At 36.2% G+C, this 27651-nt stretch overlaps 1 protein-coding gene across 4 annotated transcripts in view; it reads right to left on the bottom strand.

Annotated features, from left to right (window-relative positions):
• MINDY3 (MINDY lysine 48 deubiquitinase 3) overlaps positions 1–27651 on the bottom strand; it is an 83553-nt gene that overhangs the window by 13748 nt on the left and 42154 nt on the right. For 3 of the 4 annotated variants that reach the window (XM_030819252.1, XM_003257679.4, XM_030819250.1), the window contains 2 exons: positions 26429–26509; positions 4095–4167 (listed from right to left, as the gene is read on the bottom strand). In XM_030819252.1, coding sequence (XP_030675112.1) covers positions 4095–4167; positions 26429–26509 — 154 coding nt within the window. The remainder of the gene's footprint in view (positions 1–4094; positions 4168–26428; positions 26510–27651) is intronic. The other variant, XM_030819251.1, reaches the window with a different exon arrangement.

Raw genomic sequence — 27651 nt, 5'->3', positions numbered from 1 at the left:
TTCTTGGGAATTAAAAAAAAAAATAGAATTTAATGTCATTTTAGTCAAATATTAAGTGATTTTATTTTAAATATTGTATTATATTTATGTAGCAATACACCATTAAAGCCTTAGTATTTATTAAATTATAGATCTATATTCCTATTGAAAAAGGAAGTGACCTTTTCCCCAAGGCCAAGTCACACACCAGAGCTGGGCTCTTCCGGACCTCTTTGGCATTACTTCTGGCTCCCCAGTGGGCAATGAGTTCTGGAGGGCAGGGAGTCCAGATCCCCAGGGCCTAGCACAGTGGTTGACTCATAGCTGCTCATTAACATTTGTTACTTTTAATGATACAAGCTCATAAATAAGTAGCTCATTTATAGCTTGTACTGCAAATTCACTTTTATTATGGGACGGAAAAGGTACAAAATATGGTGTCACTATACAGAAAACTGTTAGCTGGGGCTGCCTGACAGAAACAGTGACAGGAGTGCAGGAAGGCCACAGCAAGGGCACAGGGAGGAGCATTTATTTAAAAGGAACAGAAAAGACAAGGCAATTCTAGAGGATGTCTAGGGAGTGGTGTATATTAAGTTCTATCTACAATAGTCCAATTATTCTTAAAGATTAAAAAAATGCAGTACACTGAAATCAGACAAAATATGGCTGTCAACATATTTTAGCAACTTAACAACAACAGCATCAGATTTAAAGGGATCTTTTAAAAGAAATGGTGTTGCTTCCTGACAAGTAATTGTACAAGGGGGTGGGGCTAAAGGAGAAAGAAGAAAACAAAATTCATTATGTATAATGTGAAAACCTGTGATTAGCAGTTCAAACACTACCTATGTAGACCTTGATGTCTTTGGAGATTATGGAATAAGCTCTGTGCCACACATTTTTTAAAAACCACACCATGGTTAATGTATTGAGTACCGACTAATCATATAAAGTTACTATTAAGTCCGTTTTACAGATGAAAAACTGAGGTAGGAACTTGTCCAACATCAACAGCTAGTAAGGAGTAACAGAGATGGAGCCATTTTCCTGGTATCCAGAGGCACTAGAGAATTCTTGTTGTCCAGTATCTTTCTTTGATCATATTAATATATCTTTATCCTTATCATTTTACAAAAATTCCTATAAAACATGTACCTGAATACGAAGCACATATCCAAACATTTTCTTCCACAAAAAAGACACACAAAAATAAATACTGTGGACTTTCTCCGAAGCTCATGTGCAACACTTCGAATAGGCCTGATAACTGCTTCTCTTTAAGCTGAGTGCCTATGCTCGTCTCGCCTTTCTGAATTTGAGATTAAACTGAGCCAATTATCTAGAGGTGATACATCAAGGTCCCGCAGAAAGTACAATTTTGCTAGTATTCAAATGAGAAATTAACAGTTAAAAACTATATTTTTGACCTTGTTTGATAAGTATGTTTGATATCAAAATAAGTATTGGGCTCCTAAGATCCTCAAGATTCTGAAACAGGCAGAAATTCCTCAACTAGAAATGAGAATATGAAATCCTTACTCCATTAAATTAACAGTCCAAAGTAAGCTTAAATTTAGAAAGGCTAAAAAGTACCTCTTTGTGACTTTGGCCTTTGAGAAAGATACTGGTAGTAGAGAGAAGGGGAAAGACTGCTGAAACACTTAAAATCTAGTCTTGGTTCTCACATTTAGGTATGTGGCTCTGGAGAAGTGACTCAAACCATCACAAGGTTGTTCTCCAAAGAACAAAAACAAGGATGATGATCCCTGCCTATCTCCTAGGTGTGTGGCAAGGTTTTAATGAGGTCATGGAGGTAAAGTGCTTTAGAAATTGTAACATTCCACGCAAATGCCACACATCATTCTTAGATAGATCCCCAATTTCATACCAGGTTCTATGTTCCAAATGATCAGTACTAAATCACTTGTTTAGGCTATGGAAGATGTGGTCTCATAGAGGCAATGCTATAAATTTGGCCTGTACACTTCTATTTAATTAGGAATATACCCACAGCACAGTGTTAACAGCATGACTACAAATCCACCTACCTGTCAGATACCTGGGTTTAGCAACCAGGGTGGGAGCTAAAAGTGAGATAAAGATATAGAAATATTCCTGGGTACCTTCAGTGTCCTTCTAGGTCAGTTATTCTACAAGCATTCTGAGGAGGGTGATGCAGGATAACTGTCCCTATACCAGCCTCTGCTAAATGGAAACTGTATCTAAATGCTTGTAAGAACTTTTTGCGTACTAAGTGTTCTGAGAAAGCATGATTTGCTTACATCCTGAAACAAAAGCATATCATTTGGGGAAAGAAAATTAAATTAGCAGATTAGTTTGTAAGTGATTGAAAAGAATAAAAACTGAAAAATTAATCTACTTTTAATCCTTCTTCTTAGAGCTGACTATTCACATAGCTAAACCATGAACAGTGTGATATTTAGACGAAAAGTGGATTTTATCTTCTTCCTAAGTCATATATAGAGGCATACTTTCTAAGCTATCTGAATAAATTTTGCTTGCTTTAATAATTCAGTTTATAGCCATGATAAGCTGTCATACATAACTCTGTAGATTAAAACCATTTAATAATTTTCTTTGTCTAGTAGAAATACAACAAATTTATTTTCATATGCATCTCTCACAACTCAGTTCTAAAAAATTGCACTGATTATAAATTATGTTTTAGTATTGGTAATATGAGAATTTCTCATTTTCCTTGGTACACTGTAAAAGAAAATAAATAGCACAAGCCTGCTACCTCATTAGTGATTACTAAAAGCAAACAAAGCTACTACTTATGACAACTGTCTCCTACTTTAACAACCTTAACTTCAGTATCTTTGCAGCATTGATGAAATTTTTTTAGCCTTACAACATCAGCCTTCTAAAGTTTAGGGCTCCTGTGTCTGCTCTGAAGGCATTTTTTCATGCCTTTATTCTTTAATAGTTATTATCTCCTAAGATTTTCTGATCCTCTCCTTGTATGTTTCTTTTCTCAAGAAACTCATTCACTCCCAGTTTCAACTGTGGTTCCAAAATCTTCACTAGTAAAACAAAACAAAACACATAATGATTACATGAAAGCCATGTGTTTGGTTTCGGAATGTTCGTAGTTATACTGGGTTAAGAATATGACTATTACCTTGGACAATCGCTTGTACCACTGGGCAAAGTGCTTTCCACATTATTCATTTAATATTCATAATACCTCTAAGAACTAAGTACAGTTGTTCTAAGACTGATACCTAAGAAAATAGTAGGCCTAAGAGTAACTAGCCTAAAGTTATCTGCTAGTAAGTGGTAAGAGAAGATACATTCTTAGAATTTGCATGACATGGATTTTCAGAGAGGAAAAGAGAAGATCACTAAGTGTAAAAAGTTTCAAGATAGAAGAACGTAAAGATAACTGAATCCATTCAGGTGTCTACAAGGACTTCACTGATCCAGCAACTTCCATTTCTACATGGTACTTTGTAAGGGAACTTTCAAGTGTGACAACTTAGTTTTGAAGCTATACTTGAAAGGTCAGTGAGTTAGCTATAATAAAGTCATAACTCTTACCTAAATATGTAAACACAAAAGTGATCAAAAACAACCTCAGTGACAATGACTCAGCAGACATTTTAATGATATATATGTGAACTTCTAAAAACTATACTTTGTTAGGTAGAATAGCTAAGCATAGGCTCCAAAGTGAATGATTCAGATGATCTTCCTCTGCTTCTTTATCCTGGGAGGTCAATTATACAGAAATATCCTGGAAGATCTGTTTATTTAATATTCATTTGGATAAGTAAAGAAGAAAATGACTTACTTTTCAAACAGTTTGTTCAAAAGGTGGTATTTTTCCCTGTTTGGGGTCAAGATTAATCAGAGGTCAACTATACCTTCAGTACTCCAAGAAACACAGAAACCCAACTCAACAAGGACTTGTGTGCCATTTCATTTGTTCCCATTTTCACTATTTTCCTTTTAAAATGTTCAAGAAACACAACTTACTTTTCATTAAATAATCCATTGTATCTTTTGAATAAAATCAGGTCGCTATCAATGTATTTCAAACATATGAAGACATAAAACACAGAGATGATGTTAATAAAATCTTTTACCTTCTGGGTCGTAGGTTTGAAAAACTCTTCTGGCTTGTTCTGAAGGAGCTTCAGGGGCAACTAAAGCCATATCCTGAAAAGATAAGAAGCATGTTGTCAACCAGCTACGGTATTATGACATTAAGAAGAAAACAGATACTAGGGTAGGCAGACATAATGACATTGGAGTCAGAAGACTTTGAGTTACATTTGCATCACAGATGTGTAACGAGATAGGTCATAAACTTTCCAGGCCATTTATTTTACATCTGAAAAATGGCAGTAAAACTTTAAACACAGAAAATTGTTGTGAACAATACATGTGAAGCTTTATATAAATACTTAAAACACTGGGGAAAAACATCTAATACAGGTAATTACTTTATATACTTAAAACACTTGGGAAAAAAGTCTAATATTATACTGGTAGTTACTATAAAAATGTATAATGAAAAAAAACAAAAAACAAAGCAAACACAAAAACAAAACCCAAACCATTTTTTCCACATGGTTTTGTTCAGGTGAGAAGAAATATACTCCAGTTTTCAAATACTCGAAAATAAAATCCAGAGATTTATTATAGCAAATAATGATACAATTAGATAGCAATGCATTAAAAATTTTAATTTAGTAACCTAGTCAAAGCTCAATCAAGTTCTACATGTCCAGAATTTTAATTTTTCTGAACTCAAAGGAAACACCCTGGAGACAGAAATTTCTTTCCCCCCTAAAACAAATTCTCTACCATGACTAATTTATCACAGACAACATTTACCAGGATTCTAAGCACAAAAATTGTGTTATCTTTGATTCTTTACATTTACCTCACATATCTAAGACATTATGAAATTCTCCTTGACACACATGAATCTAAAATGTAGGTTCCTGTTGTTTACCTCTAGTTAGCTTTTACCTATAATTGTCTTTGCCTATAATGGTGTTCACTCAGACAAATGTCATCAGAGAGTAAGTTTCCAAGTATCCATTCCTACTATCTTGAATCCTTTTTATAGGGTACAAATGTTAAAATCTAAAATGCTGTTCCCCTGTGGACACAATTTTTGCAAGAAATGTACTTCTTAATTGTTGTTCTAATATCTCACCTTTACCCTGTTCAAGGTGAAGAAACTAAGAATCAGAGGAGTTCTAACTCAGCCAGGAGGACTCGGTTCCTGGAAACCTTATTTATAAAAAACAGGAATGGGAACTAAAACAAGGCAACCTGTGCAAGCCCTTACACGTTTTTCATGTATTACAATAAAAGGGTAAAGCAACTTAAAAACCACTTGACATTTTTTAACATTTGTAAAATTTTGTAATTGTCTCTCATTTACCATCCCTTGCTAGAAACTTCTTAGGCTCACCCTTCACTGCATTTCCAACATTATTTTGCTGATAATGTATATGCCCAAGTGACATGTTTTCCTTTGGCTTAACTTTCAATGCCTTTTTGATTTTATGATCTAGTCCTTTATTGCTGGACCCTTGAATTGTATCTAGTCTTTTGCTGTTACAAAAAATGCTGAATCAAATAAACCTGAACATGTAACATCATAAACGTGCAGTTATATTTGCACAGCAGGTCACCAGAGTGGGATGGCTGGGTCAAAGAAAGGTTTACTGAACCTGAACAATATTTCTTAAAAACCCTCTTTCCTTTTTCTGATACATTACCAATACAGCCTTAGCTCTATAACTTTTATGCCAAAGCTAGGACTGCAGTGTTGGCTCTTAGATTTAGGGAGCAATTGCTGACACGTGAGTTATTAATTATTATTCCTCAGTTCCCTTTATCACTCCCAAACCTTAGTTGCAGATTTCTACATTTATTCTCGTATAAGCTTTAGCTCCCTTAACTATTTCCAATACATTTTTCTTTTTCAATTGTCTCCGGTAGACTGTTGAAATTTGTAGATGAACACCATAACCTTTGAAATTCTGGCTGAGAAGGTACACGGTTACAGATCAAATTTTATGCAGAGGGGAACTTACAGGGGTACAAAATCAGGATACAATTATTCTTTCTATTCACCATCTGTTCCATTCTCAACCTTTGTTTTGGGTCACTAATGAGTGAGGAAAAGTTTTGAAATGAGTTTTAAGATGTTGCTGGTAATTTCTGAGTATTACTCAAAACTATGATCTAAACAGAAGAAAAGGGAGTATCAGGTTAAATCTTTTTGGGGGAAAGGTAGAAATGTAACTGAAGCATTACTTCAATATTGCTACAAAGTAAAGTTTGGGAAATTATCACTGTTTACATAGCAGAGGGAAGCAAGTAAAATTCCAGATTTTAGCCATAGAAGGCTTAGATCAGATTCTCTGGCATGAAGGAGCTGAAAGTTCGGGAGTGTAAAAAGAATTTAAAGCAAACCACCTAAGTGCCAAGTGTTTTCTTAAAAAATACTCTGCTAGTGGTTGGGCACGGTGGGTCATGCCTGTAATCCCAGCACTTTGGGAGGCCAAGGCGGGCAGATAATGAGGTCAGGAGTTAGAGACCAGACTGGCCAACATGGTTAAACCCCGTCTCTACTAAAAATACAAAAAATAGCTGGGCGTGGTGGTGGGCTCCTGTAATCCCAGCTACTTGGGAGGCTGAGGCAGGAGAATCATTTGAAACTGTGAGGTGGAGGTTGCAGTGAACTGAGATCATGCTATTGCACTCTAGCCTGGGCGACAGGGCAAGACTCCGTCTCAAATTAAAAAAAAAAAACAAAAAAAACTATGCCAACGTAGAAGGAAATTAAAATAAACCTTAATGAAAAGTATACCACGTATCTCTTTCTTGCCTCTGGTTCTGAATAGGCTATACGAGCTCGCCTGCTATAGAAAGAGCTTTTGGAGCTTAGGCAAAAGTCTTGGTGGACTCTAGTTAACACATGTTCATTTGGAGCAGGGTTTGGCAAGCATTTTTCTGTAATGGGCCATAGAGTAAATTTTTATGTTTTGCAGGGCACATGGTCTTAGCAGCAAAACACAGGCACCCGCCACCATGCCCAGCTAATTTCTGTATTTTTAGTAGAGACGGGGTTTCACTATCTTGGCCAGGCTAGTCTCGAACTCCTGACCTCATGCTCCACCTGCCTTGGGCTCCCAAAGTGCTGGGATTACAGGCTTGAGCCACTGCGACCAGCCCTTAACATTTATTAAACATGCCAACTTTTTGATATATGGGGGGAGTAAAGACATCTTAATCACCTTTACAGATTTTACAAAGAATGTATTTTGGCTATTATCAGAAATAGAAAAGAGGGCAGGGAATTCTAGCTAGAAGGAATGGAATCAGGAAAGGCAGGGAAATGTGACTTCATAGCACACAGGGAAACTGAAAAAGGTGAATAGGACTGAGAACTGTGACAGAAAAGGAGGACTTAGGAAGGGAAATGAGCTTTGACAAAAGAATGAATTTGATTTTTGAACTTTTAGAGTTTGGAGGTAATGGTTAAACATCCAAGTAGAATACATGGAGTTATCTTAATACTTGGCACACTGTGAACACTCACTGTTAGCCAACTGCGAGCTTCTCATGAGCTATTAGAAATAGAATATTGTGTTAGATTGAGGTTAATCTAACAATAGTGTTAGACTGTGGTTATGGCTCGGGAACCTGCCAGGGAAAATATTGAAAACTGATGAAAGCAGATTCTTTCAAAGAACTAAGAAGCGAGTACAGTTGATCCTCAGACGACACGGATATGAACTGCATGGGTCCACTTATATGTGAATTTTTCCTCAATAAATATATTGGAAATTTTTCTTGGAAATTTGCAACAATTTGAAAAACTTGCAAACTGTGCAGCCTAGAGATATTTTCAAAAATTAAGAAAAAATTAAGTATGCCATACATTCATAAAATATATGTAGATACTAGTCTATTTTTTTTTTACTACCATGAAATGCCACAAATCTATTACAAAAAGTTAAAATGTATCAAAACAGGGGCATACAGACTGTACCTGGTACCATTCACAGTCAAGAGATGTAAACCAATGTAAAGATGCAGTATCAGATCATAACAGCATAAAATTAACTTTAGTGCATACTGTACTACTGGAATAATTTCATCACCGTCTCTTGATGCTGTTGTGGTGAGCTTGTGTTGTATCTGCTTAGAGCACAAGTGTGGCGCTAATCATCTCCACAAGTGCAGCCCATCACTCCATTGAGTTCCACATCACAGTAAAAAGTAATCTCAAGCAGTTCTCACATACTTTTCATCATGTTTAGTGCAATACTGTAAATCTTGAATAAAACCATGGAATCCGTATGAAGTGCTACTAGTGATCTGGAAGTGCTCCCAAGAAACCAAAGTCAGGACGTAAGAAAAAGTGGAACTGCTTGATATGCACCATGGATTGAGGTCTGTTGCTGTGGTTGCTCACTATGTCAAGATACATGAATCCAGTGTAAAGAACATTGTAAAGAAAGAAAAGGAAATTCATGAAGCCATTGCTGCAGCCATGCAAACCTTCCACTTTTTGCAAAATACCTCCTTGTACAAAAAGTACAACTTGTATATAAGTGCAGGGCTGCTATAGGAAAGGCACACCTTTAGATTCTAATATGATTCAAGAAAAAGTGCAGTCATTATACAAGTTAAAGCAAAACAAAAGTGAAGGAGCTAAATGTGGAGAACTTAATGCCAGCAAAGGATGGTTTGATAATTTTAGAAACGGGTTTGGCTTTAAAAATATCAAGGTAACAGGAGAAGCAGCTTCTGCTAACGAAGAGGCAGCAGTTAAGTTCTCAGAAACCATTAAGAAAATCTTTGTGAAGAAAGAATATCTGCCTGAACAGGTTTTTAATGTGGACAAAGGTGTCCTATTCTGGGGGGCGGGGAGGGGAAATGCCATAAAGGACATTTATAAGTAAGGAAGAGAAGGAAGCACTAGGATTTAAGACAGGAAGCAAAAGGCTACTGTTTTATGCAAATGCAGTCAGGGTGATGATCAGGACTGCCCTTATTTATAAAACTGCTAAACCCAAGCCTTGAAGGGAAAAGATAACACCAGCTGCCAATCTTTTGGTTGTATAAGAAAGAAGGCCTAGAAGAGAATGCTTTCTCTGGATCAGTTCTATCAATGCTGTGTACCCGAAGTTACGTAGTACCCTGCCAGTAAGAGACCACCTTTTAAAGTTGTTTTGATATTGGACAATGTCCCTGGCCACCCAGAATCCCATGACCTCACCACCGAAGGCACCAAAGTAGTTAACTGCCCTCAAACACAACATCACTAATACACCCTCTAGATTAGGAGGTCATAAGGACCCTTGAGGCTCATTACACACAGTACTCTGCAGAAAAGATGGTTATTGCCATTAAAGAGAACCCGAACAGCAAGAACAACATGGAAGTCTTGTAGGATTACAGTACTGAAGAGGCCATCATTGTTACAGAAGAAGCTAATCCATCCAGCCCAAAACATATTCCTGCTAGAAAACACTGTGTTCAGATATTGTGCATGACTTCATAGGATTTACACAGCCAATCAGAGTAAAGGGTTTCAAGGTAAAGATCTCAGAGAAATTCAAGAGCTAACAGATACCACATCAGAAGAAATAACAGAAGATGGCTTGACAGAGATGAATGCTTCTGAACCAGTGCTGGACAATGAGGAAGATGACGTAGAAGAAGCAGGGCCAGAATACAAACTGACATTCATTATCATTTTAACATATTCTTTTCTCCAGCTTATGAGAATACAGTATATAATACATATAAAATACAAAATACGTGTTAATCTACTGTTGGTTATGGTCCCTACCATAAGCCCTTTCCAGCCAACAACTGGCTACTAGTAGTTAAATTTTTGAGGGAGTCAAAAGTTATATGTGGATTTTTGACTATGCAGGGGGTTAGCACCCCAACTCCCATGTTGCTCAAGGGTCAATTATGTTTTCAAAAACGAATTGCATTAGACTGTTCTCACACTGCTATAAAGATACTATCTGAGGCGGGGTAATTTATAAATAAAAGGTTTAACTGACTTATAGATCTACATAGCTTGGGAGGCCTCAGGAAACTTACAATCATGCCAGACAGCGAAGGAGAAGCAAGCACCTTCTTCACAAGGCAGCAGGGGAAAGAGCATGCAGGAGAAGCACCAGACATATATCAAACAACCAGATCTCCTGAGAACTCACTATCAGAAAAATAGCATGGGGGAAACAGCCCCCATGACTCAATCACCTCCCACCAGGTCCCTCCTTACTATGTGAGATGAGATCTGGGTAGGGACAAAGAGCCAAATCGGATCAGGAAGTTAAGTGTAAAACAAATAACTCAAAACCCTGTATGTGGGGATTTGATAACAAACCCATTTGTTAGCTATCTAAACAGAAAGTCTTTCCTCCCAACATACAACCCAGTGATATTGATTAGGTTCCAAATAACAAAACCACCAACTATAACTGTCATTACTAATAAAACAAACTGTGTCTTGAACAATAAAAAAAAAATCGTGTTTTGCTCTTTTGGTCTCAGTCATATACTACTAACAGCTAATTTGGTCAACTCCTTAGGCATTAACTCTTAATCATACCACTTAAAAAAGATGTGTTTATACTAGAGGATGAAAAAAGAAAATGAAGAGAGAAAAAACCTAAGAGATTATTGTAAATTCAAATGGAAACCATTCCAGAAGTTTTCTTCCACAAATCAAAACCAGCACAGTCTTCTAAAGTGATTACTGGCTTGCTTATTTTGAGTGTTTACAATGCTTTTTGGATCACCGTAGAAAATGATCTTTTAGTTAAACCTTGTTTAAATTTATGTGATGTTTAAATGTTTAGAGATGTAATCAGAAAAAGTTATAAAACCACCTTCTATTCTCGTTAAAGTGTTTCATGTTGCAGTTCTTTTAACTCTGTAATTTTAATTCAAATTATAAACACTAATTTTTACCAATTTATTTAACTTAAACACTTGTAAACAGGGTTCCTAGTATAAAGATCTGTAGAATAATCCATGCAGCAAACTTAATATTAATATTCAATATACTGCATATTTGCATAGCAAGTTTGAAGTATAGAATTCCATTCAATTGAGAGTGTTTTACAATCAAGACAAAACATTTCAGAGGTATAACTGCCGTATTTTTCTTACTGTACATAAAACGGTTTAGAAAGAATGTAATGACTTTATAAATGTCGAGGAGGACTCTACCCCTCAGATTTTCCATTTCCAAAATTTAATATAGCTACAGCTTTTAGGTTCCATATGTAGTATATTTTCTCTATCTAACTATACACAAAACCCTAATTTCTTAAACATTTGGCAGGCTTAATAGATGGTAGAGAAAAACCCAGTTTGTGCACTTAAGGTCACAGTCTAATAGAAGAGAGAAAAACATGCTACTCTATCTCTACTTCCATGAATCTTATTAAAATTATCCTAAGAAAATTATCTTCTAAGACGAAGTTCTAACAAATATACACTAATCCTACACTCCCCCCGACACACACACAAAAAAACCCACGAATGATAATGAAATAAAGGGATTCCAAGGTCAGCAAATATACTTGCATTTTCTTTTCTTCATCCCTAGTTGTAATACTTAGGAGAAAATTTCAACGTGTACTGCATTTGGAACTCTTTTAGGTACCCTCAGTAGGAAGAGATCCTACACATAAGACTCAACGATTACATACTGTTTTAGTTAGCAATTTAAGCTCTGATTCACCATCAAAATTATTTTTATTGTAAAAGCAGTTCTTTAGTCTGATATAATCACATGATTTTATCAGAGGAATTTATATTCAACCAATTAACTGGTCAACAGGGATTGCTAAACAATATAGCTTTTAAAATTATCTAGCCTCACTCAGCTTAAATGCAAACGCTTGGCAGGGGGGGCGGGGGATGGAGGTAGGTGGACCAAGCTCTTAATGGGACTATCTAATAGCCTACAATCATGAAACAGATATCTCCTTTTCACATAGCTCTGTATTATCAGTATAACTATTCACTATTCAGCATAAACCTTTTAAATGTTGTAACATTAGCCATCCTTCTAAACACCTACTGAAATATAAGGCCTGTGTACAGTGGGTTGGCTGGGGATAAGTAGTTCATTACTGAAAAGGTCTTTAAGGTTTATTCATTAAGCCTTTCCTCATTATGAAGAGCAATCTGCTATCATGATTCATCAAAGAACCTCCAAGAGCATCGCCATCTAACTTCAAGAATGATTGCACATATATAAATGACATTTTAGCTTGCAGACAACATATTATAGTGTTAAAAGTCCCTCCAATAAATAAATAAAAGGTAACTGGTACATAATTTACCTTTAAGCAAAATTTTACTTTATAATGTTTCACCTTAAGTCTTTGCTTATGATCTGTATTTATGAACAAGTAATTTGGGAAATAGATTTTAAGTCAAATTATCTCAAAACATAGAACGTCATTAGTGCCAGCAGGATTAACAGAATTAAGTTAATACCAATATCTGAAAGCAGGAAGGATGGTGGTCTTTTTTCTTACTCTTCCATTATTTTCCAAATAACGTGTAAAGCCCAGGTCACCTCCACAGCAGCCCACTGCTGTGAGGCACAATCTGTGTAGTACGGGCAGAGAAGTCAGGGTAGGAAACACACAGCAGAGAGCCCTCTGAGGTTCTTCCTCTAGAACCACAGACTCTAAATGCACAAGTGGAAATAACACAGTGGGAGAAGAAGTTTCCGACAGATGTGATCTACTCTTGTGCCGTAATTATTAGAAGCATTAATGAGTGAGCTGCTGACTCTCCAAATTATCATAATTGACCAACTAACTTTAACAAATTAGGCGAGGTTCTTTCATTATTCATGACAGCAGATTGCTCTTCATAATGATGAAAGGCTTAATGAATAAACTTTAAAGACCTTTTCAGTAATGAATTACTTATCCCCAGCCAACTCACTGTACACAGGCCTTATAATTCAGTAGGTGTTTAGAAGGATAGTTAATGTTACATTTTAAAAGGTTTCTGGTGAATGGTGAATAGTTAGTTATACTGGTAATACAGATAGAGGTACCTGAAAAAATAAAGTTCCTCTTTATTTCAAAGTTAGGACTCTTCGTATCACTGGAATTAAACTGTTCAATCACCTAGTGATACAAGGTAATCGATGGTGGTAGATAATATTATTGTTCCCAATTAGTTGCTGCTTCCTCCTTCTAAGAGGATTATTTGTCACTGTCTGTTGCTAAGTGACCTGAAGTACTTTTCTCTGAAAGGGGCCTACTTCCTTGCCTCATTGACATCAGATTCAGCCAGAGAAATATAACTGGGAGTGACATTATGCTAGGTCCTAGCAGAAACTTTAAGTGCCACTATCTGGTTTGGCCAGAAGTCTTGTTCTTTTCCCTCTCTTATGAGAACTGCACATTCCAGGCAGAGGCTACTCCTTCAGCCCAGATCTTAAAATAAAAGAGACACGTGGAGCACACCTGCAGCCGACATGTAACTTATGAGGGCGGTAAGCTTTGGGCTGGGTGTGTTGGGGAGAGAGGTATGGTGGCAGTGGTGTGCTCCAGTACAGCCAAAAAGAGGGCACATTGTTTTTAGAGACGTTAAAACATTCTCAAATTCCTTTTTGCCATCACCACATGCAGGCAAATCTAACCAATGTCAGTAGTCAAATACTCCTTCTACCCGCAGGGTGGGCTGTTCTCATCTCCCCCTTCTTGAATACCACTGTGTACATGACTGAAATGTCAGGGTTGTTGGTTACTGCAGCAAGCTGGCAAAGGGCATTAAAACCTAATATTCTGGCTGGGGCTGTATGTTGCTTGTGCCCCATGTACTCTATTTGATCTTCCTATTGAGAACAGTCTACATTTTCCTCTTGTGTCTTCCCTCATGCTACCCAGTGACTCTGACCTTAACAATGTAAGCTGCACATGGAGGAATCTCCACATACACAGACTTCATGTTTCCTATGAAAATGAATGCTTAAGAAGATTACTGAGACTGTAGTCCACTCAATACCAATAATTTAACCTTGGGAGGCTTGGATTAGTATGAACACAATGTGAGGGCCTCCAACCAATCTTACCTCCTTTTCTACAATTTTAAACAAGTTTTGCATGATTACAAATTAGTCACAGTACTCACATTAATAATTTAAAATTTTATCATGGCTGTACAGAGAAGCTTTGATTGTTGATTGAGAAGGCTGCTCTACTTCCATGAATTTGCTTTACATTCATGCCATGGATATTCCTGTTTAGCTTTCCATATCAAGACAGACTTTCATATAGTAAGGGTGATTTGTAAATAAATCTGATTATTCAAGCTGGTCCTATAGCTGATCGTCAACCTTTGCTTTCATCTTAATATCCTAGCACAACTAGTATGGTTTAGCTATAATCTACCAATTACTATTCCCCAAATACAGTATTAACTTTCCCATTATAACACTACATCTATACAGCCTTCATTTCATATCAGTCTCAAAGTTACCATGTCCTTTCATTCAAGTGTAATCTCTTCTACACCTATTTCTTCCCTCTTCCAGGGTCTACTCTACTCTAGCAGAATGAGTTGTTTTCTTAAAGGAGGGAAGTAGTTAAATGCATAGCTCAGAAGTTGGAAGACTGGAGTTTGAATCCTGCCTTGGTACTCACTAGTATCTAACTTTGGAGATGTCATTTTTCTCATTGGCCCCAGGCTGTAACACGCAGATGAAAACGGCACGCAGCTCACAGGGTTGGTTTGAGGATTAAATGAGGAATGCTCCTGAGATGATTAATTAGCATACTGCCTAACACACAGACAACATTCAGTAAATGTTCGCAGTAAACTATTACCATGTATTATTACTCCTTACGTTTCAACAGTACTTACCACAATACTGAATGTATGTGACAGTAGGTAGTGTGGGAAATCAGTTAGTGCCACAAGAAGGTAGGAAGTTCGAAGAAAGAACAAGAGCAAGAGAGTAGGAGAATCAGCGGACACAATACGAATGGTGGAAGGTTGGACCAGGAATGCTGAGCAAGATTTTGATAAGCGCATGGTGGGCAGAGGATAACATAAGCAAAGTATGTGCAAACACACACAAAAATCCCCCAAATTAAACTTAGTAAGACTTAGTGACGGTCATCTATTAACCATATAAGACCTTTTTTTTGTACTGTTATCAATTCTACTGGCTACAATTTTTTTCTATCAATTTTGAACAGATAGCTAGGGGTGTGGGCTTAATGATACTGACTCTTAATTAAAACTCACAAGCTTCATTCCTAACAGAATACTTCTAGGCTCTTCCATCAGTATTTTATCTTTAGACAATTATTTGGATACTACTGTAGTAGAAAAAGAAAAATTCAGTAGAAGAGAGAGACTTCTTCCAGGAAGGCTGACATCACTGATGACTGAGAAGTAATAATTAACAGAAAAAGAAAATTCAAGGAAATCACAAAAACCAGGTATACAAATACAGCTGCATAAGGCAAAGAGTACATAAGGGTAATTGATGTTCACTGGGCTTAAGGAGGCAAGAATATTTATATTTTGAAAGATTTCTGGTCAAAATAATTAAAAATAAAAAGCTTTAGTATTATGGTGGTACAAGTCATTGGCATAATCCTAGATTGCTGATGGGGGACAGCCCCAAAGTGTGCTAAGCAGGTAGGAAAGAGTTTGTGATTAAAAATTTACATGCATTCCATGCTCATGGGTTGGAAGAATCAATATCGTGAAAATGGCCATACTGCCCAAGGTAATTTATAGATTCAATGCCATCCCCATCAAGCTACCAATGACTTTCTTCACAGAATTGGAAAAAACTACTTTAAAGTTCATATGGAACCAAAAAAGAGCCCGCATCACCAAGTCAATCCTAAGCCAAAAGAACAAAGCTGGAGGCATCACGCTACCTGACTTCAAACTATACTACAAGGCTACAGTAACCAAAACAGCATGGTACTGGTACCACAACAGAGACATAGATCAATGGAACAGAACAGAGCCCTCAGAAGTAATGCTGCATATCTACAACTATCTGATCTTTGACAAACCTGACAAAAACAAGAAATGGGGAAAGGATTGCCTATTTAATAAATGGTGCTGGGAAAACTGGCTAGCCATATGTAGAAAGCTGAAACTGGATCCCTTCCTTACACCTTATACAAAAATTAATTCAAGATGGATTAAAGACTTAAATGTTAGACCTAAAACCATTAAAACCCTACAAGAAAACCTAGGCAATACCATTCAGGACACAGGTGTGGGCAAGGACTTCATGTCTAAAACACCAAAAGCAATGGCAACAAAAGCCAAAATTGACAAATGGGATCTAATTAAACTAAAGAGCTTCTGCACAGCAAAAGAAACTACCATCAGAGTGAACAGGCAACCTACAGAATGGGAGAAAATTTTTGCAACCTGCTCATCTGACAAAGGGCTAATATCCAGAATCTACAATGAACTCAAACAAATTTGCAAGACAAAAACAAACAACCCCATCAAAAAGTGGGCAAAGGACATGAACAGACACTTCTCAAAAGAAGACATTTATGCAGCCAAAAAACATATGAAAAAATGCTCATCATCACTGGCCATCAGAGAAATGCAAATCAAAACCACAATGAGATACCATCTCACAACAGTTAGAATGGCCATCATTAAAAAGTCAGGAGGCCAGGCACGGTGGCTCACGCTTGTAATCCCAGCACTTTGGGAGGCCGAGGCGGGTGGATCACGAGGTCAGGAGATCGAGACCATGGTGAAACCCCGTCTCTACTAAAAAATACAAAAAATTAGCCGGGCGTGGTGGTGGGCGCCTGTAGTCCCAGCTACTCGGAGAGGCTGAGGCAGGAGAATGGCGTGAACCCGGGAGGCGGAGCTTGCAGTGAGCCGAGATTGCGCCACTGCACTCTAGCCTGGGCGACAGAGCAAGACTCTGTCTCAAAAAAAAAAAAAAAAAAAAAAAGTCAGGAAACAACAGGTGCTGGAGAGGATGTGGAGAAATAGGAACACTTTTACACTGTTGGTGGGACTGTAAACTAGTTCAACCATTGTGGAAGTCAGTGTGGCGATTCCTCAGGGATCTAGAATTAGAGATACCATTTGACCCAGCCATCCCATTACTGGGTATATACCCAAAGGACTATAAATCATGCTGCTATAAAGACACATGCACACGTATGTTTATTGCGGCACTATTCACAATAGCAAAGACTTGGAATCAACCCAAATGTCCAACAATGATAGACTGGATTAAGAAAATGTGGCACATATACACCATGGAATACTATGCAGCCATAAAAAATGATGAGTTCATGTCCTTTGTAGGGACATGGATGAAACTGGAAAACATCATTCTCAGTAAACTATCGCAAGGACAAAAAACCAAACACCGCATGTTCTCACTCATAGGTGGGAATTGAACAATGAGAACTCATGGACACAGGAAGGGGAACATCACACTCCGGGGACTGTTGTGGGGTGGGGGGAGGGGGGAGGGACAGCATTAGGAGATATACCTAATGCTAAATGACGAGTTAATGGGTGCAGCAAACCAACATGGCATATGGATACATATGTAACAAACCTGCACATTGTGCACATGTACCCTAAAACCTGAAGTATAATAATAAAAAAAAGAAAAAAACAATTTACATGCTTATAATAATTCAAATCATTGAGAATAATTAAGATGTCCAGATGTCTACCCAGACTTTCCAAGTAGTTCAGATAAGAGATTAACTTCAGGATCCTTTAAGTTGCTATTTTATGGTGTTAAAAGTCACATAAGCCATGATTAAACTACAAGAACAAATACATTAGCATTTTCCCTATTTCCTTTCTGTATTAGATGAGGCACGAAATCTCAATATATGCACAAACTCCAGAATTTACTTAAGATAAAAAGATGAGGTAACTAAACTGCAATAAAACACAAAATGCCAACTGTGAATTTTCTTGGAAGAGTAAAGTGTATAAAGCATCACTTTACTACTTTTCCTTAACACCGTTTTATTACATGCAGAGAAATGTCGAAGTAGAACTGTCCAATTTTTAAACACCTAAGACAGAAAGGCTCTAACAGTTCATTGCAGTGTTTTTCCTGTTATACCAAGGAGTAATAAAAGCAGCTTGTGCTGTAGAAATAATTCTCCCTACATTCCCAGTAACAGATCGCACTGGAAGAACAATGTCAGCTCACATAGCAGCAGTTACATAATTTTTTCCTCCTTAGCATTAAATTCAGTTTCTTTATATAAACAGTTCTGTCATGGATTTTCATGTGTTCATACCTGACAAGAAAACTGCTTTTATCAAAGGAAAGGTCAAAGGTGAAGTTCTGCACACACATAGAATCCCTTTATAACTATAAAAGAGAACAAAAAAGGGATGTAAAACTCATCTCCCCAACTTCAATGGAGAATTTAAATGGAGTACCAAGCAAATTAGCCACTGATTTTCTGAAGATGAAACTAGATGCTATAGGTAGGGTCCAACTATTTTTATATTGGATCAACAGCTGTCACTCCACATTGAGATTCAAATGCACAATCAAAACAAAAAAGGCATTTATTATGGCTTCCATTTTATACATTCTAAATTCTAGTAATATTTAAAGTAGATTTTCAGATTTAAAGTGCCCATTTTGAATTTGCATTGAAAATTTCCTAATTAGTTCCCAATTCAAGGGGAATTAAGAAAGTGACCCAAATAAATTATTCTTAAAACCCAAATATAAAAATAAAAGACGAAGAATCAATGAGGAAAACGATGGTTAGGGAGAAAAAAGAGGACAAATGCCCTAATGTTTGAACACTTAAATAATTATGTATTATTATGAAAGACCTGACTCCTAACATATTTAACATATTATAAAACAAATGTTACACAGCCTTCATCTAATAAGAGATAGTTTTTCCTTCTGAAATTAAGGAAAAACAATTCAAAAAGTTAAGTTTAAGTTCTGTATTCCTTAAGCGTCTACTTTTCAAAATACGTTTCTTTTTACCTGTGCAGTAGGTTCGCATGTTTTCAAGTAACCTCATTGAAAGTGCCATGACACAATTTCTGAAGACCCATGCCCACAGGGCACATTCTGTCTCCATGTACAGACCTTTGTTCTGCCATAGCTCAGATGACCTGCTTGGAAAGTTCTCCATCGTACTTAATAGGAATTAAGTTTCCCTCTTTGAAGAGGTCCATTTATGTACTGCATTTCACCTCATCCGTATCCTCTTATTAGAAGTTCTGTGGGAACCCTGCTGCTTGATGACTCTCCAGTTCCTATAAGGTTCCTGAAGTTAGATTCTGTGATATTCTCCCTCAGTAGTAACTATAAAACTCTCATTTACATAGGGTGGCTTTGATGCATTTCTCACAACCAGATTCCTTAGGATACTATGTGAAGGAGTACAATAACAGTTTTGTTGTTTGACAGAGACAGAGGGTTAGTAAGAAAAGATGACTTTGTCTATATCAGACAGAAAAGATGATTTATAAAACACGGCAGTTTAAATTTAAAAACTTAAAATTATATTTCTTCATGAAAGAAATGTTATAAATGATTAACCTGAACATTTTTACAACCTGTTCATAAAATTATTAAATTTATTTTTAATGATGATTTTCAAGTAAAACTGACTTGTGAAAAATCTCTTTTAATCCTACAAAATGTGTTGGATGATTATAGGTCAGGAAGAGGGCTTCAGTACAATTAAAAAGGTAAATTCTGGGTCACTGGATATATCAAATACAAAGTGGTAAGTACATTAAGTAAATACTTTGGCGCTGAAAATTAAAATCATGAACCTATACTAGTGCCCTTTAAAAAAATTATATTTAATTACTTTAAGTCCTAAAAGTAAATTGTTCATTTCAAAAACAAAAACAGATAGTTAAGGGGTTGTTTCACTGGACGGAAACAATTTTCTTAACCATCCTCAAATCATGAAAGTAAATTTTTAATATGTTACAGCATATAGGTAGTTTGACAAAGCTTATTTGTAAATACTCATGACAGCTGTTTCTAATCAATAATACAGGTGGTTTGAGTTGGTCATGTAGGCTAGCAAAAGCTAGTTTTTCTATTTGCCCTTCACGTAAGATAGAGATCTATTGAATTCTGATGATCCAAGACTATTCAGCAATCTTAAGCGCACCTCCCGACCCCCAACTTATCAAGTAATAACATAGTTATCTCACAATTTTTTAAAGATTGATCTACAGTGTGTTCAATAATGTATGTGGTCAACAAAAAGCCATTGAGCACCTACACTATGCCTGGCACTGCTCTAGGAACTGGCAAACAGTAGGTGACAAAACACAAAAATCCTGCCTTCACAGAGCTTACTACTGAGAAAGACAGATAATATAGGAAACAAGTAAATACACAGTATGAATCTAGTACCCAGAATATATTAAAAAACTCTTATAACTCAATAACAAAAAGACAAACAACCCAATTAAAAAACAGGTGAAGGACCTGAACAGACGTTAATCCAAAGAAGATGTAGAAGTGGACGACAATCACATAAAAAGATGCTCATTAGTCATTAGGGAAATGCAAATCAAAATTACAATTACCACTTAACACCCACTGGATGATTGTAATAATAATTTTAAAAATCCGGTATTGACAAAGATGTGGAAAAATTCAGTTTTCAAACTATGCCGATTATTTTGATAACGCAAATGAACATGGGCCACAAGCCTCGACTTCTAAAGGAAAGTAAGTTAGGAATAACGGTACAGAAGAAAAGAAAAAACAACTCAATAAGAAAATCAAGTCAAATTTAAATAAACATAATTCACAATAAAACCAAAGTTGAAATGTCAAAGATATTTTTTCTGAGAAAGAAAAATGCTATAATTTCAAAACTTAGCCAATATACTACACTACTTTCATCACATTTAATCGCTGAGACCTTAGTTCATCCTGTATATAAATACACCAAAATATATTTTTTGAAAAATTTACTTACAAAATTTAGAAAAAGGAGCCAAAGCCATCAACCACTTGACATCACAGTATTTTCAGTGCTAGTCACGAGACTATGTATAGATGAATATTTGTGAAAATTTGGAGGTGATATTTACTTCTAACACAACACAAACACAAATTATTCCAAAACTGCAATGTATTTAAAGTAGTGGTATATGTATTTGAATGTCACCGATTTAAAAGAAATAATTTTAAATCATGAAAAATGAATAGAACTCAAAACTGCTACTATTTAAGAAAATGTCAATTTGTGCTTCATCTTACCTATAATATAGTTAACATTACTCATAATTTTTGCCCACAGCAATTAATTTGCTTCAGGAAAAAAAGTAACAGATGTGCACTTTCTCCTTACTACTAGGGTCTAATACATGAAGCTTTCATTCCTACAAAAATTTAATTACATGTGTATAGGACATATAAAACTAGTACTTATAACCTAAAACTTAAGAATAAAACTTTCTAATTAGATGCTTAATTCAGTTTTTCATGTACATTTGCAACAATGCTTAATTCTTCATTTTTAAAATTTTATTATTTTTATTTTTATTTTTTTGAGATGGAGTCTTGCTCCTTCGCCCAGGCTGGAGTGAAGTGGCACAATCTCGGCTCACTGCAACCTCCGTCCCCTGGGTTCAAGTGATTCTCCTGCTTCAGCCTCCTGAGTAGCTGGGATTACAGGTGCCCACCACCAAGCCCAGCTAATTTTTGTATTCTTAGTAGAGACGGGTTTTGCCATGTTGGCCAGGCTGGTCTCGAACTCCCGACCTCAGGTGATTCATCTGCCTCGGCTTCCCAAAGTGTTAGGATTACAGGCATGAGCCCCTGCGCCCGGCCAATTCTTGATTTTAATAAAGCAAAATCTTATTCTATAAATTTCAATGTTCTGTAATTTCTGGGAAATAGTATAATTATCCCTTCTCAATTATTCATGCATTAAGTATTACTCACAACATCTTTTACTTTATTAATTCACTTAACACATATCTTTTTACCCCATACAGAAGGTTAAATTCAATACAGCTTCTGATATTTTACTCTATCTTAGCTATCACATTTCTACCTTCCTACCCATGCAACATCAGAAAAGTTTTTAATTCCTCTATGGACTGGTTCCTTTGACATAAAGAAGGGATGTGGGTCAAAGGATTCTGACAGCTCTCACTAGTGCTAAGTTTAAATTTAAAAACTAAGCAGTTTTTACATGATGCATCAGTCTACATAATAGACTGTCTCCCATCACTGCTCTTTGGAGGGAAATACAAGAAGAAAGTGATGTCAGAGAAGCTACAGCATAGCTCTCCACACGCCTGTCTGAGAGGTACTTCTCATTTCCCCAATCCCACTTATTATGTGATGTGCATATAGTGAACAAATTGCTTTAATAACAAGCAGTTACATTCAACAACAGCAAAGCTGCTAAGTACACATTTTCTAAAGCTCTAAGATCTAATCGTTAGCCACACCTATTTTATTAGACATTTCTACCCTTCCGCTGCCAAATCCTGTCCATCACCCAGTCCTGTCATTCTACCTCAGGAGTAAATTTCTGAAATCCATGCACTTTATTCCTCTCTACCTCACTACCCTGGACCAAATTACACTCTTTGCTTACCTGAAATACAACTAGAGAAGTCTTGTTTACCTATTTCCTGGGTTATCCTTCAATATATCCATTCTCCACAATTAGCCAGAGGTATCTTTTCCAAATGTGAATTTAATCCTGTTCCCTTCCTTCCCACCTCCCCCAAAACTACTCCCACTACCAATTTTTAAGAAGTCCAGTTGTCCTAACTCTTAGTATCAAAGAGTAACATGGCCTGCTATTCATCCAGCCTCATCTTGTCCCCCTAATTCTCAGTGCTCCCTCCAGCCCTTGTCTTTCAGTTTGTTCTCACCCCAGTTCATCTGTCTGTCTGTCCTTCTTTCTTCAGGCATGAATTTGCTCTATTTGTGATGTAGAGAATGCTCTTTCCCCTCTCTTCCTCTGGTTTAATCTGATACCTCAGGTTCTCATTTTAGGCATCAATTTTTCAAGTAAACATCCCAATTTTCCAAAACTACAATAAATTCTTATAGCATTATGGACCTGTGCTTTGTCAGCATGCATCACACTAGTAAATTTATGTGGTTATTTGGATATCCTTGAGTAACTCAAGGAGAATGTCCATCTCCATTAAGAACAGACCCATATCTATTTTTGCTCACTACTGTATTCACAACACCTGGCGTAATGCCAGGCACATACTGTAGTCCAGTAAAAAGCTCATAAATGAGTATATGAATGAATGAAGACACCTGCAAATATTACCACCTTCACTGCGTAAGGCACACGAAGAATTCCACTGTTCTTCACAGGCATTTCACAACGCCAAATTACAGACTGCCTTACAAATTATGCAAATAAAATATACTTTTTTACTTAGTTGTAACCAGAACAAAGAAGTCAGCACATGAAATACACCATCAAACATATCAGTTTTATAAAAAAAGACAAATATTTACAAGGAACTGCTGGGGAAATATTAAAACAATGTTGTTTCAGGCCACTGAATGTATAATAAAACCAACTCACCAAAACTCAAAAAAAAAAAAAAAAAAAAACGAAAAAAGAAAAACTCATAGCCAAAACTGCTTGCTCAAATGCAGAAGTGTTAAAGAAGGAATGGCCGAATAATGGTTCTTGTTATAATTTTAAGAAGAGCAAAATTTCCAGTATTTTTTACGTGGTGAAGACTATATGAACATCAGTTTACATTTAACAAATCTAAAACAGGACTCAATAAATGTGATCAAGTATTATTGTTCTTATTTACCATTTAGGTGATCTTCCAGCTTTGTTTTACTTTTATTTCAAGAGGAAAAAACAACTCTTCACTGGTAACTCCTCTTAAAGGTAACATCTCAAACAATCCAAATTCGACTATTCTAAGAGAGTATATAACTATAGATACTACAAAATGAAGCATCACAATGAGTCGTGTAAAATATTCTTAGGGGATATAAATGTCACTGGAACCTAAATGCGGGAAATTTGTACAAAAGTTTTATTCATTCAACTAATAATTCCCCCCACCCCTAGTGTGCCAGACTATATACCAGATCCTGAGACTACACAGGTAAGTCTCAAAACAGTAACAATTAGTATAAAATTCAAGAGTTCTACATCCACATGGCAGGAGTTTTTGTGTTTTTCTCTTAACTCCACGTCTCTAATTCAACACGTTATTGCACATGACGGGGATCTATGAATAAAAAGGTGGGCGAGACACAGCCCCTGCCCTAGACAAAGTTCATGGCTGCCATGGGACACGCAGAAAACAGTATGGGAATTAGAAACTGTGTGCTGTGTGACACATGCGACAGCACAATGGGCAAGTGCTATAGGAACCACAAAAGTATCAGGACAGGTAGGACGAGTGTATGTCATAAAAAGAAGGGCCTATTTCACTCTTAGGAACTCCCTCAACATCACTAACTTTTTCAGATAATGTCCTCAGACTCACAGCTCATTTGACACTGCTCCTTGTTATTATACCTTCTGTGAAATCTGTCCTACTGTTCTGACAACAAAATCATTTCTTAAATATCAGTTATAAAATTTAAGATGTAAAAGTCTTTTATATTTAACACTTTTAGTTTCATATAATTAGTTTTCCTTAAAGAATAAGGTTGCAGATAAACATGATTAAAAATTGGTTTGAAAATACATTTTTGTGTGTAAGTCAGAATTAATTTTCTTTTATGGTAATTTAAAAAATGAAATCCTCACTCAGGAATTAGTAATTGTCAGTTTTTGTAGTTCACATTGTGCTTTTTAACTTCCTCTCTCTACTACAGGAAGGAAATAAATAGCAAAAGCTTTCAAACTAAATGCAATGTATCAGTAACTCTGTACTTTTAGCGTTTAATTTTAAAGCTTTCCGTGCTTGAGAAAAGGTAATTATGTATCTTGCTCTATAACCCCTATCTGGACTTTTGCCAACACAATAAAAGTAAATACAACAATACATAATTACATTCATGAAACTTAGCATTGTCAATTCAGACTAGGGTATAATTTATACCACTTGTACTTTCTACAGAAACAAATAATAAACTTAGATTGATAAATATATGCTCAAAAAGCTCAAGGAGTAAGCACATCACAATGAAGAAACCTCAAAAATACAATTCTGTATCTTCCTACGAACATTCAGCAACCTATCAAGTTACCTATGATCCCAGAGATGTTTAATACATGTTTCTTGAATACTAAAAATGATGATGATGATGATGATGATGATGATGACGATGACCACAACTAAGATGTACTGAGCATTTAACTTGTACTAGGCACTGCTGAATACTTTGTATTTAAGCCTGACGACAATTCTAAAAGCTAGGTACTATTACGAATCCCTATTTTAAAGACACAGGAAAGGGGGCTGAGAGATGCTAGGAAGTGGCAAGGCTGGGATTAAAACCAAAGTCATCTGAGGCCAAAGCTCTTAACCACTCAATGGTGGAAAAACATGACATACAGATTATAGTTGAGATTTAAAAATAGCTTTGTTATAACAATTTTGAAATAGAAATATTCAAATATGGCGGGGCACAGTGGCTCATGCCTGTAATCCCAACACTTTGGGAGGCCGAGGTGGGCAGATCACTTGAGGTCAGGAGTTTGAGACCAGCCTGGCCAACATGGCGAAACTGTCTCTACTAAAAACACAATTAGCTGCGTGTGGTGGCACGCACCTGTAGTTCCAGCTACTCGGGAGGCTGAAGTGGGAGAATCGCTTGAACCCAGGAGGCGTAGGTTGCAATGAGCCGAGATTGTGCCATTACACTCTAGCCTGGGCAACACAGTGAGACTCCATCTCAAAAAAAAAAAAAAAGAAAAGAAATAATCAGATATATTTCAGCTATTTCAATATTGTAATCAGGTATATATTAAAATTGTGGGAAGTATTCCATCTTAAAAGAGCATTTGACTTTAATACCATTGAATTATTAACAGATTTTATAATTTTTTCAAGAGATGCTGTAATTAAAACATTTTATATATCATGTATCATCCAAGTTAAATCTTTTATCCTACTTACAAAAAAAGCAATCTAAAACTTTAAAATTCAATTGTTTTCTCCATAACAAGTGATTTCTGAAAAAAATCAAAAGCTAAAGCTCTAAAGAAAGAAAAAGAAATAATTAGATCATGACAGATTTTGATTAAAAGATTCCAGATTTAGAGCAGGAAAACAGTGTGTTCTTCAGTATTAGTTTTTGAGATTTTTGAACAATTCATTTGTTGTGGGAATAGACTGAAGTTTGCACAAAGATCCAAACCAAATATGAACTTATAATATTTGTTTGCCTGATGTCATAACTTAAAAAAAAATCCTGCTATAAGCATACCTTGGCAAAAAATACGGTGAGGTGAGTCTCACTGCCAACAATCCAAATAGGGAATTTTGGAGATTTCAAGTAAGAACCAACCTAGAACAAATGTAGCAAAATAAAACAAATAAACAAATTAAAAATTTATACTGCCTCTTAAATATTTGCCCATAAATATCTGAAGCATAAAGTGTCCAATTTGTATTTAACTGAAATAATGTATTGTGCCCGAGCACTTCACCCATAGAGAGCAAATGCTGAATGTAAAAATGAATGTTAGAAGACTGTCAGTACTGAGCTTATATTGTGCTTTGACATTAAAACAACAACAATATAGATTTAACACAGCTGGAGATAACTATTTAGCCCTAAGAGTCACTCTCAGGTTTTGCTAAAGTTCCTAGATAAAATGACCACTTTTTAGAATTTCAGCATGAAACCTCAAACCCTAAAACTATAAACTTGACGATAATAACTTTATAAGGAAAATAATTATAGTTTATCAAATGAGTATATTTATGAATAATCAAAGGGAAAGAATATCTTTGTTCCCAAATAATCCAGAAAAATTACAATTTAAATCATTTAAGTATGTAAGTGTCCTGTTATGTGACTCTTCATGATAGAAGGTAAGTTCAAAGTTTCACAATACGAACAGTCTCTTTAAAATGTATAAAAAGCCATATTTGTACTCTGCTCTCAAGGTTACATCATCTGTGAACATTACTAAACCAAAAACTTGAGGACACGATTGTGTGTGTGTGACTGAGAAAAAGAAAGCTTAATACTAAACAAATAGAATAGACTTATGAAACCCAACACGTTCACACCACTCAATTCCACTCTCATATGAAGACAGAAACTTTAACTTAAAAATGACGAATCTTACCAATACAATTTGCTGCATTTTCCTTTTTCTTACAGACTGCCTATAATTGGGGAATTCCAAGTGGCTGTTTGCGGCAGTCAGCCCAAAAATTCTTTCCTAATCAGCCAGCAGCCCCTGCTTCAACCACCACCCTGGCCCTGTGGAATTTATTCTTATCACTAGAAGGGAAGTGGAAAATGGGTATTCTTTTGTATCCATGGACAGAGAAACTAGTATCTTTGTCCTATGATGGGTGGGATGAGTTAGATGTGATAATGTGGCAGTGCTGAGCCAGTAAAGTAGGAAGGATGGTTTGGGAACAGCAGAGAAGAATAAAAGAAAAGGAACAAAGAAAGAGGGAAAGATAAGATCA

This window comes from Nomascus leucogenys, chromosome 9, assembly GCF_006542625.1.
Source record: "Nomascus leucogenys isolate Asia chromosome 9, Asia_NLE_v1, whole genome shotgun sequence".
Classification (NCBI taxonomy): Eukaryota; Metazoa; Chordata; class Mammalia; order Primates; family Hylobatidae; genus Nomascus; species Nomascus leucogenys.
The sequence above is the reverse complement of the archived record's forward strand: the minus strand, read 5'-3'. Positions and strand labels throughout refer to the sequence as shown.